Source organism: Nicotiana sylvestris, chromosome 9, assembly GCF_000393655.2.
Source record: "Nicotiana sylvestris chromosome 9, ASM39365v2, whole genome shotgun sequence".
NCBI lineage: Eukaryota > Viridiplantae > Streptophyta > Magnoliopsida > Solanales > Solanaceae > Nicotiana > Nicotiana sylvestris.
This window is the reverse complement of record NC_091065.1, coordinates 142612838-142629780: the sequence shown is the minus strand read 5'-3', so window position 1 is coordinate 142629780 and position 16943 is coordinate 142612838. Positions and strand designations below refer to the sequence as shown.

The 16943-nt window shown below is 33.9% G+C and overlaps 1 protein-coding gene across 4 annotated transcripts; it reads right to left on the bottom strand.

Moving 5' to 3' along the window:
- Nucleotides 1-219: 219 nt before the first annotated feature.
- LOC104215766 (uncharacterized) lies at nt 220-16534 on the bottom strand. 4 transcript variants are annotated; one of them, XM_009765656.2, is made up of 2 exons: nt 16270-16534; nt 220-1329 (listed from the first exon to the last, which is right to left on the bottom strand). In XM_009765656.2, exon 2 carries the CDS (start codon nt 1274-1276, stop codon nt 707-709), a length of 570 nt encoding a protein of 189 aa, XP_009763958.1. In that variant the 5' UTR covers nt 1277-1329; nt 16270-16534; the 3' UTR covers nt 220-706. The 4 variants fall into 4 exon arrangements, with proteins under 4 accessions (XP_009763958.1, XP_009763959.1, XP_009763956.1 ...); XM_009765657.1 differs by lacking the exon at nt 16270-16534 and adding an exon at nt 1812-2013; XM_009765654.1 differs by lacking the exon at nt 16270-16534 and adding an exon at nt 1816-2013.
- Between the last annotated feature and the right edge of the window lie 409 nt (nt 16535-16943).

The window sequence follows — 16943 nt, the reverse complement described above, 5'->3', positions numbered from 1 at the left end:
TTTAAGAGCTAGAAGAACAATTACTTATATACCCATAAAAACCTCTTCGTCTTCCAATATGCGACAATGTCCCTTCATCAAGGAGGAAATCTCAAATGAAACTCAAATATTTCATTTTCCTCCATTCCCCATTCACCCTCTTTTGAGCATTAATACTTAAAAAACCCACACATTTTTCAATCAAATTCACCCCTTTCCAATTAGACCAAAGAGACAAAATGAGTAATTGGCAATGTTATTCCAAGAAAACATTACTAATATTAACTGTACAATTCACAAAGAAGAAACAATGTGATTTTTTTGACATGTAAATGGCATCGAAAGAGATAAGTGTTAGACTAATCTTGCTAACATACTAAACTAGTACTAGTATATTCCTCTTTAATTTCTTTCAAAATTCATGGTTTCGACTTGAAACTGAGGCACAGTAGTTTGCAGTTGTAATCATGGTTCACCAATATTCAGTCTCAAGGCTAAATGGTAAATTCTGTATTTGGAAGCGCATCTTGTCCTCAAGCCTGAACCGAAAACAGTTTCAAGATTTCCTTCACCCTCAAACCTGGAAATGTATTTTCTTTGAAAGATGGCGTTAAAACCCTCATAATAGGCTTTCTATGGAGCAAATCCAGATGAGTCGGGTCAATTAATTCCGAAACCAGATGCTTGAAGAAAGGAAAAAGAAAACAACTGTCACAAATTTTTTGACCTAATTGGCCTTACCTTGAGAAGAATTAATTCCTGTGAAAGAAACTCTGCCAAAACCCATATGACCAACTCGATACAACTCTAACCAAACTTCTTCTGCATCAATTCTTGCACGAAAACTGTCCTTTAACTCTTCCTCCCCAAATTGGGAATTTACCATTCCCAATGTCCCTACTTGTCCTTCTTCTTCTACAGTGTCCGCATACATTACGCGGTCAGCACTGTAACAGCAACTCTTGTCATCTTTCCTCTTCTTCTCCAACTTCTTCTTTTTCGCCATTCGCAAGCATTTCTTTCCCACCATCCAAGGAATCTTGAAAAATGCTAGTGCCAAAATGTTCACTACAGCACAGGGGCAGCAACAAACCGCTACACAATCGGCGATTAAGCTGCCGGTGCATGCCTTACAGGATTTCCCACTGCATTCAATCGGATCTCCACCATCATCTTCGTCCACCACCGTGTGCCGGTGGTTCTTGCCGTTCGTGGTGATGGCATTTCTTGAAGGGATATTTCCATTTCCACTACCCTTTTTGTTACGTTGAGCTTTTGGACATGAGTATCCATCCATGTCACTGTCTAAAACTCAGTTCCTATGTTTGATGATTTGCTGATAGACTAGGCCTGCAAAAGGAATCAAAAAGACTATGCATTTATTCTGTGATTTTATATAAGACCCTCTGTTTTTTCTCTACATATTGTAAAAAATGTACATATATATGGTACAACAAGCAGAGAGGCAGATGCAACCTCTTTTTATATAGGGTCTAGCTAAACTCACTACTTCCACACAGAATATGAATATGCATTAAAAACACTACTAGAATTTCAACAAAATTTAAATTCTAAACCCTTACTTTAAAATATAAACAACGTATTCAATTTAAGATTCTCAAAGTTGAACCCAAGATCAAATCCTGAACTCGCCTCTAACTCTGCACAAGCTGGATGCAACATGACTGAATACAATATTTTTACCCGACGCGTATATATACGTGTGAAAGACACTAAAACTTCAACAAATATTAAGTTCTTAGCCCATAACTGTAAAAGTAAAATGAGTAAAATATAAAGGTTAACCCGTCAAATTTAAATTCGAAACGCACATACAACGAAAATGACTGCAACTGCAAAGCAGGACTGGGGATGATCAGCTTTCGGGAATTGTGTGAGCTAGGACTTTGGGGAGCCCTCTTTGACTCTTAATGGTTTTTCAAAAGTACGTACTACTACTAGTAGTAACAATATAAAATGTTTCTTCCCATGCAATTATTCTTGTATTTCCCAAGTGGGTAATGAGGTCCATGTATTTAGTGCATGCTAGGGTAAAAATATTTACATAGAAAAGAAACGAAGGGTGAAAAAAAATTCTCCATGCTCACTTTAACTGCCTGAGAACACAGAGGAATTTAAGAGGACAGATGTGGTAAAAAGCGTGGTGAAGAATTCCTTACATTATTACATATCCTACTATATATTTTTAACAATCTGTCCCCTCCATATATACCCAAGGTTAAAAATATGGTTTGGTTGACTACAGTAATAATCCTGGAAACTTTATGCTCCTTTTTCCTGTCCTTTCCCTAAGATATGTCGTAATATAATTGCAAGGAGAACCAAAACCTGCATGAATATATTTTTGAAAAAACAAGAAGATTAATTTTCCATTTCCCTTTATTATGATGGCTCAATTAACTGTAAGCAAAAACCTATGAGGAACCTAAGTGTAGCAACAGAGTTAGACTCAAGATTTAAAGTTAATATATGTGAAACTACAGTAATTTTTCATGCATATATGTTTCGGGTTCAAAATACTACTCTCACTGTTTCAATTTAGATGACACATTTTCCTTATTAGTCCGTTCCAAAAAGAATGATATATTTCTATAATTGGAAATAATTCAACTTTAAACTCTTCATTTTGCCCATTTTGCCTTTAACGAGAGGCTTTCATAACCACACAAATATCATGGCCCCACACAAGTTTTACCCCTTAAGCTTTTAATTCCACAAGTTTTAAAAATCTTCTTTTTTCCCCTTAAATTTCGTGCCGAGTCATCTCATCTAAATTGAAAGGGGGAATGAGACTATTTCATTTAAGTTGAATCCATACACAATTCACCCCTTCCGCCATCCACCTTTGTGTAGCAGTATAGGTCATGATGGTCAGTGTAATGGAAAAAGACTATGAGCCCTACGGGCTATGGCTAATTGGAATTTTGTCATTATGAATTAGTGTTGGTGGGGGATACAACTTTGTCACCATAAGAATGAAACAAAGCTTAAAAGGGAATGTAAGAAATGTGACTTAGATAGAGACCCTTCAAACAGAATCCAAGTTTGTGTAACATCATTCTCCAATTAGGAATGTCATAAATTCGATACTTCATTTCATGTCTCGGATATAATTAGGGGTGCACACGGACTGGGTTGGTTCGGTTTTTATCAAAACCAAACCAAACCAATTTTATCGGTTTGGATTGGTTTGGTTTTGTCGGGTTTTCGGATTTTTTTATTACATGAATATTATTTCAATCTTACTTTTTATTAAAATTATAGATAAAGCTTTGATAAGTAATGTAGTAAATATGAAAAAAATTGACAAACATATGGTCTATTAAAATATTCTAATGGGAGAATTTTTTTAGTAACACATGATAGTTATTTTCTTAGTCGTCTAACAATAATTTTTCGTTAATTTACGTTTTCAAGGTTAATACATGAGAGTATCCCAAATATTTCTACATTTTCTAAAGAAAAATCACTATAAAGTCTTAAAAATATAAATAAAATTTATATATTTATATGTCGGTTTAGTTCGAGTTTTTTTACTTAATACCAAACCAAGTCAAACCAAATCTAGTCAGATTTTTTAATCGGTTTGGTTTGGTTTTTCGGTTTGATGCAGTTTTCCGGTTCGGTTTGAACACCCCTAAATACAATATATATATATATATATTAGCTTTTCTACTGTTTCTATCTTTTTCATTTGACAGAGATCAATGATCCCTCTTGTTCTTACATTGAATTTTCAGTGGACAATGCCAGCTACAACTACAACTCCATCAACCCTTTTGTCCTTAAATGAAAGTTATTATTTCCGCTTCAGGTTCGAGTGTTATGGTAGGATGGACAGGTCCTTCCACGCAGAGGTTTTAAATTTGAGCCTTAAGTATGAAAAAATTCCTGACAGGAAACACTCTCCTATTAATGGATCTAATACGGCGTAAATCCGGATTAGTCTGGGCGAATGCAAGTACCTGGTAGAAAAAGAAAAATGTTTACTATCTTCACCAATCCTTGTACTCATTTTTTACTTTAAGTTCTGAACAAGTCAAAAATTATAACCACGTGATATGTCTTCCGTCAAAATATACGAAAACTCACTAACATCTACAGTAAAATTACAAGTGCAGTGGTCCGACTGGGTATTAGTTACCCTTATTTAGAGGACGTGGCTGGCGTATCTTTTTTTTAGCTTCGTATATAACTCTCTTTTTCATGCTTTTTTGTTATAAGTTTGATCTCAGGATGAAAGCCTACATAAAAGTGTATTAGTTCTTTGTACTAACAGTATATAAAAGAAACTGTGTTGGTGGAAAAAGGACATGACACATGGACCAACAACAAGGTGACAAGTGACACTTATAATTGGGTCAATAAAGAAAAACGGAAAGGCAGTGTTTTATCAAAGGAGATATCGGTTCTAATAGCTGTAAAAGAAGAAATAGGCACGAGATGATACTATAAAAGAGGAAGATTCACGAATCTGTTATAATTATGGAAAGGGAATTAGCTTAACTTTGATTACGGGTGATCCTCAATTATTATTGTAACCGTTACAATTAAATAAGGTAACAGGCAATCAACACAATTAATACCATTAACAAGTTCTAAATATATGCAATTAGTCTTTTACTTTATTTGATTCAAGAAGTCCAATCCGCAATTTTAGGGGAAATTAGCAATCATCAATAAGCTTTCTTTCCTTACTTATTATTTCCATTATTATTTTTTCTATTTTTGCATTGCCAAGAAAGTGAAGTGATTTTAATTACCAGTAACTCGATTTTTCTTAATAATAACTTTAACCATAAAAACTATTTTTGGGTTAAACAGTAGCCAAATTAGGAACCATAAAAACTATCACACTATTACAGATAGTGTGATGTTTTTGCAGTTTCCCCTTTGTTTGTCTCAGTTGTTATAGAGGCAGACAAATTAGGAACAACTTTTGTTAGATGCATTAATATGTGTAATGAAGATGCTACTTGTAAGTACTGCTATGTGCGGATAAAATATATAAACTATTTTATCTTCTGATCAAGAGCAAAAAAAGAAGATATTCAATAACAAATAACTCGCAGCACCATCTATCTATATATATAAATATAAAGGTGAGAATAGAAAAGATGACGTGACATGCCTCTTTAACCAATATGACAATTTATCTTTTTTCTCATAATTTTGAACTTTTTTCTTATTTTTTGTCAAAAAAATACCAAAAAATATATTTTTATTCTCATTATTACTCCATTTTTTCCCCATCAAATCCCATTTAATCTCTCTTTCTTCCGTTTTCTTCATCCTCATATTACTACATTAATTCTTTTTCCTCAAATCCTTCTTCCTTCCTTACTTTTCTTCCATTTTCTTTTCCCTCATTATTACCCTCTTTATTTCTTTTCCACAAATCCCTCTCTCTTCCTTCTATGTTTTCATTTTCTTAGAATGTGTTTTTTTATCTCTCTATAAAATCCAAAATTAAGGTTGGCAAAAGTCTAAAAAGAAGTCGGCGTAGGAGAAATCTGGTAATAAAACTTTAGTGGAGAAGAAGTCGAAGGCAGTGAACACGCATCTCAAAGATTAATTTTTTAGCGCTGCCACCAGCTTTTTGCCTTCTCCCCTTTTTTTTTTTTTTTCTTTTCGCTATCTACATTTTCGTTTTCCTATTCTCATTGATGTTAGTTGTAAGTATTGTGATTTGTGTTTGAGGCCTTTTTCTCCTTGAATTATTGAAAATTGAAATATCTACTGTGCTTAGTATGATAGTCTCTGGTGAATCTATTTTAATTTCACTGTTTGTTACTTTTAGGTTTGGCTGCCTTTGAAGGTTAATTTTGTTGGATTTGGATTATTTAATTTTTGAAAATATTGTTAGAGCTGTTTCAAAATTAACATTTTGAGGAGAGTTTTGGTTGAGCTGAATTTTCTTGTAATAAAAAAAAAAAAATAGGCTTCACATACAAATCTAATTTTATAAGAAATAGAAAGGAATATTAAATAGTTTCTTATTTTCCTCCCTTTTCTTTTTGTTGGGAATAAACCCCTTACCAAAATAATATTCACGGTAATAAAGCGGAATAATAATGTAGCACCGAGATACGGTAATTAACAAGAATAAAAGAGTAACAATGACACCAAAATTTTTACGTGGAAAACCCTTCTGAATAAGGGAAAAAACCACGACCCCGAGAGGAGCAACTGATATCACTATAGTAAGGAATTTTACAACTTTGTAGGTCGGAGGTAAATACTCCAAAGACCACTACAACACTCAAAAGAAATAACCCTCTTTTGATATTCCCACCTCACTACAATATCGCTCACTCTCTATTTTCCTCACAGACTATTTTCTTATACCTTGTCTGTGAAACCTCACTCTTTCTTTCTCTCTTTGTTGGTGTGTAGAAATGAGAGTTGAAGCTCTCCTTTTATAGCCAAAGCTTCACCCTCTAAAGCCTACAATATTTGACAATTTACACACATTTTTCACAATTCAACAAAGTTGGCTACCAAACCAAAGAAATTCAACAAGGTTGGTTACCAACCAAACCAAGTCAACAAGGTTGGCTACCAAACCAAAGAAAACTCTTATTAGGCACATGCCTAATACTTCTTCAATGAGATGGACATCATCAATCTCCCCCTCCAGTCTCATTCATCCAGAGGAGGTAGCACTGTCTTCTAGTTTGAATGCATGCCGACAAGTTCTTTGCATAGCTCGAACTTGTTCCTTGGTACCACCTTGGTCAGCATATCTGCGGGATTCTCATTTGTAGAAATCTTCAAGACTTTTAGAGATTCATCATCTACCATTTCTCGAATCCAATGATATCTCACATCAATGTGTTTGGTCCTTGCATGGTACATAGAGTTCTTGCTAAGGTCTATTGCACTTTGACTGTCACAATAGACGACATACTCCTTCTGATGCAATCCAAGCTCTTGAAGGAATCGCTTGAGCCATATCATCTCCTTGCCAGTTTCTGTAGCGGCAATGTACTCTGCTTCAGTTGTTGAAAGTGCAACGCACTTCTGCAACTTAGACTGCCATGATATAGCTCCCCCTGAAAATGTAAATAAATATCCAGTAGTAGATTTTCTGTTGTCAATGTCACCTGCCATATCAGCATCTGTATAGCCCTTCAAGATTGGATCAGATCCTCCAAAGCACAAACAATCTCCCGTGGTACCTCTCAGGTACCTGAGTATCCACTTGACTGCTTCCCAATGTTCCTTTCCAGGATTTTCAAGAAACCTGCTGACAACACCAACTGCGTGAGCAATATCAGGTCTAGTACATACCATTGCATACATCAAGCTTCCGACTGTTGAAGCATAAGGAACTTTAGCCATGTTCCCTTTCTCCTCCACTGTTGTAGGACACATCTTCTTACTCAACTTTAGATGACCAGCAAGAGGTGTGCTGACTGGCTTAGCATTCTTCATGTTGAAGCGTTCTAGTACACGTTCAATGTACTTCTCCTGAGATAGCCACAACTTTCTACTTGTTCTCTCTCGAACTATCTTCATCCCTAGAATTTGTTGTGCTGGGCCCAAGTCCTTCATATCAAATGACTTGGACAGATCTCCTTTCAACTTTGCTATCAACCCCTTGTCTTTTCCTACAATTAACATGTCATCCACATACAACAACAATATAATAAAGTTATTCTCAGAAAATCTTTTGAAGTATACACATGGATCAGAATAGGTCTTTAGGTATGTTTGACTTTTCATGAATGAATCAAACTTCATGTACCACTGCCTTGGTGCCTGCTTCAATCCATAAAGACTCTTATTCAATTTGCACACCATGTGTTTCTTTCCAGCTACTTCAAATCCTTCTGGTTGCTCCATATAAATCTCCTCTTCCAAATCTCCATGAAGAAATGCAGTTTTCACATCCAACTGCTCCACTTCAAGATCTAGGCTAGCTGCTAAGCTCAAAATTGTTCGAATAGAAGTCATTTTAACAACGGGGGAGAAAATTTCGTCAAAATCAATACCTTTCTTCTGTTCGAAGCCTTTAACCACCAATCGAGCTTTGTATCTGACCAGCTTGCCATCTCCATCTTTCTTGAGTTTAAAGACCCATTTGCATTTGAGTGGTCTTTTACCCTTTGGAAGTTCAACCAGCTTGTATGTGCCATTTTTCTGGAGAGATTCCATCTCTTCTTGCATAGCTTTCATCCACTGGTTCTTTTCTGGATGGGACAACACCTCCTTAAGACTTTCTGGCTCCCCCTCATCACTGATGAGGACATACTCTGTGGAAGGGTACCTGCGTGACTCTACCCTTGGCCTCTCTGATCTCCTCAGAGGTTGAGGTTGTTCTTCTCCCTGAGTGGGGTGCTCCACTTCCTCGACACCTTCATCAAGTTGCTCCCCCTGCTCAATAACCTCACCAGGTTGCTCCCCCTGCTCGGCAACCTCGTCGGTCGTACTTTCTGCACTTGTGGGATTGTTAGAAGTAGAAGGAATAGTAACAAAGTTAGGAATTATACCATTCTTCGCCTTTTCTGACATATCAGCAGCAGTTCCAACTTCACTTTCTCGGAAGACTACATCTCTACTTCTGATGACCTTCTTCTTTACAGGATCCCACAGTCTGTACCCGAACTCTTCATCTCCATATCCGATAAATATGCAGGGAATAGATTTATCATCCAGCTTTGTTCTCTGCTCTTTTGGTACATGTGCAAAAGCTCTGCAACCGAACACCTTCAGATGCGAGTAGGACACCTCCTTGTTGGTCCAGACTCTCTCTGGGATTTCAAACGCCAACGGAACTGATGGACTCCTATTGATCAGGTAACAGGCTGTCTGAACTGCTTCACCCCAGAATGACTTAGGCAGTTTAGCCATTCTGAGCATGCTTCTCACCTTCTCCACAATGGTGCGGTTCATCCTCTCGGCTACGCCATTGTGCTGTGGGGTTCCAGGAACTGTCTTTTCATGTCTGATCCCATGACTTGAACAATACTCTTCAAATTCCCTTGAAGTGTACTCACCTCCATTGTCACTTCGGAGACGCTTTAGCTTTCGACCCGTCTCCCTTTCTACTAGAGCATGAAACTTCTGGAAAACTTGAAACACCTGATCTTTGGTTTTCAAAATATAAACCCATAATTTTCGTGAAGCATCATCAATAAAAGTAACAAAATATTTGTTACCGCCCATTGATTCAATTTCCATTGGGCCGCAAACATCAGAATATACTAAATCAAGTATATTCAATTTTCTTTCAGACGATGTCTGAAATGAGACTCTATGCTGCTTACCAAATAAACAGTAGTCACAAGGTTTTACAGTTGTACCTTTGGCATAAGAAATGAGTGATTTCTTGGCAAGAATCTGCAATCCCTTCTCGCTCATATGACCCATTCTTTTGTGCCATAAATCTACAGAAATCTCATCTTGTGCCGCGTTCAATTCACCTTGGCATATTTCTGCATTTGTCCTGTACAACGTGCCACGAGCAACTCCCTTTGCAATCACCAATGATCCCTTAGTGAGTCTCCACTTTTGATTTGCAAAATAACTCTCGTATCCATCTCGGTCTAAAGCAATTCCCGAGATCAAGTTCATCCGCAAATCAGGTACATGCCGCACATCCTTTAGAACCAATGTGCATCCGACATTTGTCTTGATACAAATGTCACCAATCCCCGCAATCTTTGAGTAACTTGTGTTACCCATTTTCACTGTGCCGAAATCACCTGCTACATATCTGCAAAAAAGATCTCTTACCGGTGTGGCATGGTGAGATGCCGCTGTGTCAACCACCCATTCCGACTCTGAACCTGACAGGTGCATGCATTCCTCTTCCTCATTTATAAAGAGGACAACATTATCATTATTTTGCACCATGGCGGCTGTGTTGTCGTCATTCTTCTGGCCACTGGTTTCACCTTTGCCCTTCCTTGGATTTGGGCAATCTCTTTTGAAGTGACCTGGTTGATTACAGTTGTAGCAATTTCTGACTCTTGATTTGGATCGGTTCTTTGACTTCCCACGAGCTCCGGATCTACCATAGTTGTTCGAACTCCTTTGATAACTCCTGCCTCTACCTTCTGTGATGAGAGCCTGTCCTTGATTTTCAGGCTTCTTTCTCATCTTCTCATTGAGTAGAAGAGCCGATGTGACATCTTTCAACTCAATAGTAGTCTTACCGTGCAGGATGGTTGTTGCCAAGTTATCGTACGAAGATGGCAACGAGTTCAATAGCAAGATGGCTTTATCTTCTTCCTCGATTTTCACTCCGAGGTTGGCAAGCTGTGTGATTAGTCCGTTAAACACATTTAAATGTGACAAAAAATTCGTACCTTCACTCATGTGTAGGGCGTATAACTGCTTCTTCAGGTACAATTTATTTGTCAGCGTTTTGGACATGTATAGGCTTTCCAACCTTGTCCAAATTCCTCGTGCAGTGTCTTCATCAATGATGTTATTTACCACATCATCTGATAAGTGCAACCTAATTGCACTAGCAGCTCTTTCATCCAAGTCAGCCCAATCCTCAGCTTTCATGGTATCAGGCTTTTTGGAATCAACATCTAGAACCTTGTGTAATCCTTGTTGGATGAGCAGATCTCTCATCCTTCTTTGCCATGTTGAGAAACCGTTATCTCCGTTGAATTTTGCTACCTCGTACTTTACTCCGGACATTTTTATTTTTTCACCAAGTATAGTACTACCGACAGTGAATAGTATTTCAGTGAACGAGCAGAACCCGTGCTCTGATACCAGTTGTTGGGAATAAACCCCTTACCAAAATAATATTCACGGTAATAAAGCGGAATAATAATGTAGCACCGAGATACGGTAATTAACAAGAATAAAAGAGTAACAATGACACCAAAATTTTTACGTGGAAAACCCTTCTGAATAAGGGAAAAAACCACGACCCCGAGAGGAGCAACTGATATCACTATAGTAAGGAATTTTACAACTTTGTAGGTCGGAGGTAAATACTCCAAAGACCACTACAACACTTTTTTCTTTTCCCATCTCTTTTCTTGCTTCATTTTTTATTTAGTGAGCGAAGCTTTTCTATTCGTAAAAAAATTGAGTAATGCATAGTTATAGTAAAACCTTCTGGTGAATGGGATGTGAAGAACTTAAAATATGTTTATCATGCACTTCTATTAGTACTAGCTAGAAGAGCGAAAACGTTTTAATTGATATCATAATATTGTGATAAAATTTTAAATATTTAGAGTGTAATAAAGAACAATAGAAGAGTTAAATTAAAAACTACAACATGATTTTTTTTGTTCGATTCTGTCTTAACATAGAAATTTGGCATTGTTTGTTCTTTTAATCTTTTCTACTTTAATTAATTTTGTTTTCCTTAAAAAAGTCTAAGAATTTGGGATCACATCCTATATCACATGTATAAAAATTAGATTAAAAATAAAATAAAGCAAATCAAAAGTACAACGTGATTTTTTTTAGTTCAATTTTCTTTAAACAAGCAAATTTGGCATTGTTTGTTTGTTTTTTTTTTTTTCTATTTTGATTAACTTCGTTTTTCTTTTATGGATCTTATATTACATGTATAAAAATTGAATTTCAAATAAAAGAAATAAAATCAAATAAAAACTAAATATCCACCTAAAAACCATTTACTCGAAAGCATATAAATTTATTAATAAAAATATATATAATGGAATTATTATTTGAGAAATTCAACCAAATATATTTGCTACAATGCAATATAGTAAGAATAATCCTATAAGAAATGTAAAGTTCTTAAGCATCGGTTAATACAATTCTAAAATTAGTAGAAGATAATTTCTTTTGCCTTATATTATCCTAGAATTAAAAGAACTAAAGTAAAATATTAATCGAAAACCCTAATCGGAATCTAACCCTTTTTACCCGGAGAAGTTATTTTAGAGCAAATTGATGAGTAAAATATTCAAATTATTTTGACTATTAAACGAGATAATATTAATAGAAACTCTACTTTTTATTTCCTCTCATTAAACTTATGATTTTCCCTTTTTTGTTTTGGTAATTGACCATTTCTCATTATTTCTCTCCAATCAACCGATTTTTTGTTGTTGTTATATTCGAGGAATAAATGTGAAATTAGAATTTTCAGATTTGATAGTAACTTAGAAGTATTGAATGGTAATATTTTGTGATGTGTGATAGTTTTATTTGAATTCTACCATAAATTCTCATTCAAAAAGGATTTAAAAGCAAATATATTTGTGCTTTTTCTTTCATTATTCTACTTGGCTAAATTATCATTGGTGATTTATTTATATAAGAATGTAATTTACTATTTCTTATGGTATTTTATTTTTTCAACAGAACTCATAAAAAAAATTATTTTCTTAAAGCCATTTACGTTCTTTCCGAAACAACCGCAAGAAGCGCGGATATGTTTACTAGTTTATTGATAATTTGAAGAATAGAATAACTCACTATACATTTAAATTGCATTGGTCGTATAATCCTATTTACAATTCAACGTATATAACTATTTAAATCGAAATGAAGATAATTTAAAGTTCATGCTTGAGAATTTCGGGCTGATTGAACAACCGATATGCTAGGCGTTTGCCAATAAGAGACTAATAAAGAATGATCTGGTGGAATAGTCTAGGTATGTGCAGTATGTAACTTTGTGAGAAAAAAAAAAGAGTAACACAAAGTCTGATGAAATAATTGAGATGCGCAAATTACCTTGAAAATTATAGTTATAAAAAAGGGAATACGAGATCTTGCATTGAGCAAATATATTAATGTACCTTTTCAATCGTTTTAGAACAAGAATCTTACATTCATAGCGTGATAATCAAGTTGTATAACTCCAATGTGGAATAGAAATGTTATATTTGTATACTCCATCCGATCCATAATAAGTGACCAAATTGCTTTTAACACGCCCATTAAAAAAATACAAAATATTTAATATGAGGAGTAAGAAAACTTTTTAGGGATATGTACATAAGGGTAATTTTATAAAAATAAATTAAATTTTTTCTTGATTATATAAATGGACACTTATTTTGGATCAAAATAAAAAAAAAAAATTGATCACTTATTGTGAACCGGAGGGAGTACCATTTAGTGTTGTCAAGTGAAGTATTATAATTAGCCCAAGCTTCCCATGCTGACAGTAAAGTATAGTATGACCACGAGGTAAGATGAGAGGCATAAAAATGGAACACAAGAATCTACTCCCAATGCAGTGTATGTGGAGATTCCACATGGGGTGTTTCCCAGATTTGTTTTTTTTTTCCCTTTCTAATTCTTCACGGTCTTATATTACTATTCAAACATATGGTAACATGGACGGTAAAGTTCGTCAATACTTTTTTGGGTTATAACAATTGATTGTTTAGAGTATTTGCACCATCATTTCAATTTAATAGGTTATAGTAAGTTATTATAGGTTTAAGTTTTATTTATAAATATAATTACAACAATCATATGATTTATTAGGTAATTATAGGTAAACTTTTTAATAAGAATTAATTGTTAATTTGATAAAAATTGTAACAACTTACTATCATAGGTTAAAGTTTATTGATTAAAAAAATTCTTTACACTAATCGCAAATATAATTTAATTCATTTCAATTTAATAGGCTATAGCAAGTTATTATAGGTTTAATTTTTATGTATAAAATACTTATATACAATTATATAATTTATTAGGTAATTATAGGTAAACTTTTTACTAAGAATTAATTGTTAATTTGATAAAAATTGTAACAACTTACTATCATAGGTTAAAATTTATTGATAAAAAATTTCTTTACACTAATCGTAAATATAATATAATTCGGTTATTATTTTATTTTTCAATCACCATACTGGACTTGCTATGAGAAGTTACATATCGTCATAAGTTAACTTAACCTGATAATGTAAAAAATTGATATAGAGTATTATATATGAGTAGAACTTAAACTCTATAAAAGTGTGCACAAACATGTATACGTTTTTGTTTCAACAAGGTTATATTTAACTTACAACTACAAGTAACTCTTCATAATGTTTTTTGATATGACACCATGAAAAATAGAATAATAATATACTATAGCCATTTAAATTACACTAATAGTAGAAAAAAATCTTATAATATCAGTATATACACCTTTAATCCTATTATTATCCATTTTAACTTTAGTGCAGGGTAATATTTTTTACATTGTCTAATCATTTAGAAGGTAACTACGTACATGCAACTAATTACTAAATTGATCATGATTTATTTGTTTTAAGCTAGAAAATAGGAACAATGACATACTACAATGGGTTAAGTTACATTAATAGCGTATTAATATTTTATATAATCAGTGTACATAAGTTAAATCACTTTTATTACTATTGATATCTTTAATATGAGGAACTCCTTAACTTTAGACCTAGGTACTGCTATACCGAAAGCCGCATTGATAAAACAACAGTATGAACATGCTAAGTGTAATTCTAATGTTAATTTAATGGAAGAGACTGCGGCAAATGCCACCGAGTAATTCTTAATAACTTATTTGACAGTTACAAATTAAAAGATTAAACGGATTCAGTTTTGAAGAAATCAAGATCATTAAAGTTCCTAGGAGTTACACAGTACCATTCACGTGAACTTTGCATTACTCTAAAGATAAAACAAATTCAAGGGTTAATGCTTGTCTTTTTGTTTTGCTAATGCTATTTGACTTGGTCAAAGTACGGCACTTTAGCAGTAATTTTTTCACATAAAGCAACCCTCTACCTTTTTTTTTTTTTTAAAAAAAAAAAAATCGTTCTCTGATGCTTCTTTTAAGGGTTTAATTTGTGTGCAGTAAGTGGGGTATGACCAAATTAAAATTACCTATAGCAGCAAGTAACTGTTAATCCTAATTTAGTAACATAGACTTTCAGATTCTTTAATTATTAGAGTGTGTAACACGTACAATGAAAGGGTAAGAGATGTCAATATAATCGGGTTAATTAAATGTAATTACATGAAGCTCCATTTAATACGCATTATTTAGTAATCTAAAATAAAGAATAAATAACATACTATAATAAATTAAATTACATTAATCATGGAAACAGAAATTTATAATGTATGTTAACTTAAATTCAAGCAGGGTGGGGTCTTGTTGAGAGTAAGGTAGCGTTACAGATGCACTACAAGTCAAAATGACAATAAGTTAATGGATTGCACGATATTTTTAACAAGGATAGGTCCAACATTTTCTTATTGAAAAAACATTTTGTCTATGGTATTTTATGCTAGAGCCAGGTAAACAGCTATGTGGACCTACCATCCACAACAATCTCCTTGGTAGTTTCTTACTACTGAAAATTTACTATATTCAGTCATGAATGCCAGGTTAAAAGGCTAGTATGATTTTGTTATATTCTTATACATTATAAAATCTTTTTTAATATATAGAAAGGAATGATTTCAGTTATATTCGTAACATTCGTTTATGAAGTTCATAGCATGTTTGGCCAAGTTTTTATAATCAACTTATTTTGAGGAATGCATTTTTTTCAAAAGTACTTTTAAAAAAAGTATTTTTAGTAGTGAGAAGCAGTTTGTGTTTGGCTAATCAATTTGAAAAACACTTTTGAGTAGTAATTAGTGTTTGGCCAATCTTTTAAAAACCGTTTCTAAGTATATTTTTCTCAAAAGTGATTATCAGAAAATTATTTTTGGATAGAAACTACTTTTTTCTGTTTTCAAAAACTGCTTCTGCTTCTCCTCAAAAGCGATTTTTTTCCTTCCAAAAGCTTGGCCAAACACCTTAATTTTCGGCTAAAAATACTTTTGGTAACAAAAAATAAAATACTTTTGGCCAAAAAAAAGCTTGGCCAGGCCATCAATTTGCCTATAATTTATTCTTTCATCCTAGTGATGATTGGGTAATAAAGTGAGCTAAATTTACCTTGGGCTGCATAACTAGAAAAGTAAGAAACACTAAAGGGGACAAAAGAAGCATCTCTCCTCCTAGCATAAAGTTGGAATATTGCAAATTGGAAAAACGAAACACATGAATACAATTACAAGCAACCAAATTGCATAACCAAGTATATGAAAATGAATTTAAAACAAAAGATCATTAATGCGTGGTTGAAGATGAAGTAATCTCTTCGGTGGGTACGTAGAATCACTCGGTATATAAATATATAATGTACTATGGAAAGCAGCAAGTAAACAATTTAGTTGCACGAAATTGATCGGCACACCACCATTATTCAGAAAAATAAGATTAAAAGCTTGAAGCATGAAGCACGAAAATGGCAACATAAATAAGCATACCTGGGGAGGGTACGTGCACTCTTTAAAGATTTGCTCGAAACTTTGGTGCCTTGAAAAAATTCAGAGGGTTGCATCCAATGCAAACTTCAAAAAACTGCAGCAGGGTTGTTATTAATTTCTCAATTGCTGATGATTTTTCAGTTTTTGAGTAAACCAAGTTTTGCAAAATAGGGACTTTTTGCTTTCTTTCTCTCTTTGAATCTATGAAACAGAAGGGTTTCGATCAGATCTAAGATGCTTAGTAGTTTAGAGAATCATACCACCAAGTTCCAAACAATATATGCGTGGTCTGTGCCATTGAAGTTTGAACAAATATTTTAATCCTCCCATTTTTTAAATCTTGACAGCAGCTAGCCAAGCTTTTTCCCAGTAACATTATAATATTAATTATACGTTTATCCATACACTTTATATCTATTTTATATGTATCCTACGGAGATTCTTTTTTTTCTTTCTTTATTTAATAAATAACAGTGTTGTATATGGTAACTCTCACCAATATACAGATCGAATAATTCTACATATCAATACTTAGACAGATAGAATAAGTATTTGCTAGCTTTTACCTATATAAATACATGCTTGAATATATGGTAAACCATCACTTAGCGTCTTTTATTTTTATTGGTATTTAAACCCTAATCTCCAAAAACCTCAGTTCGTTGATCGTTAGG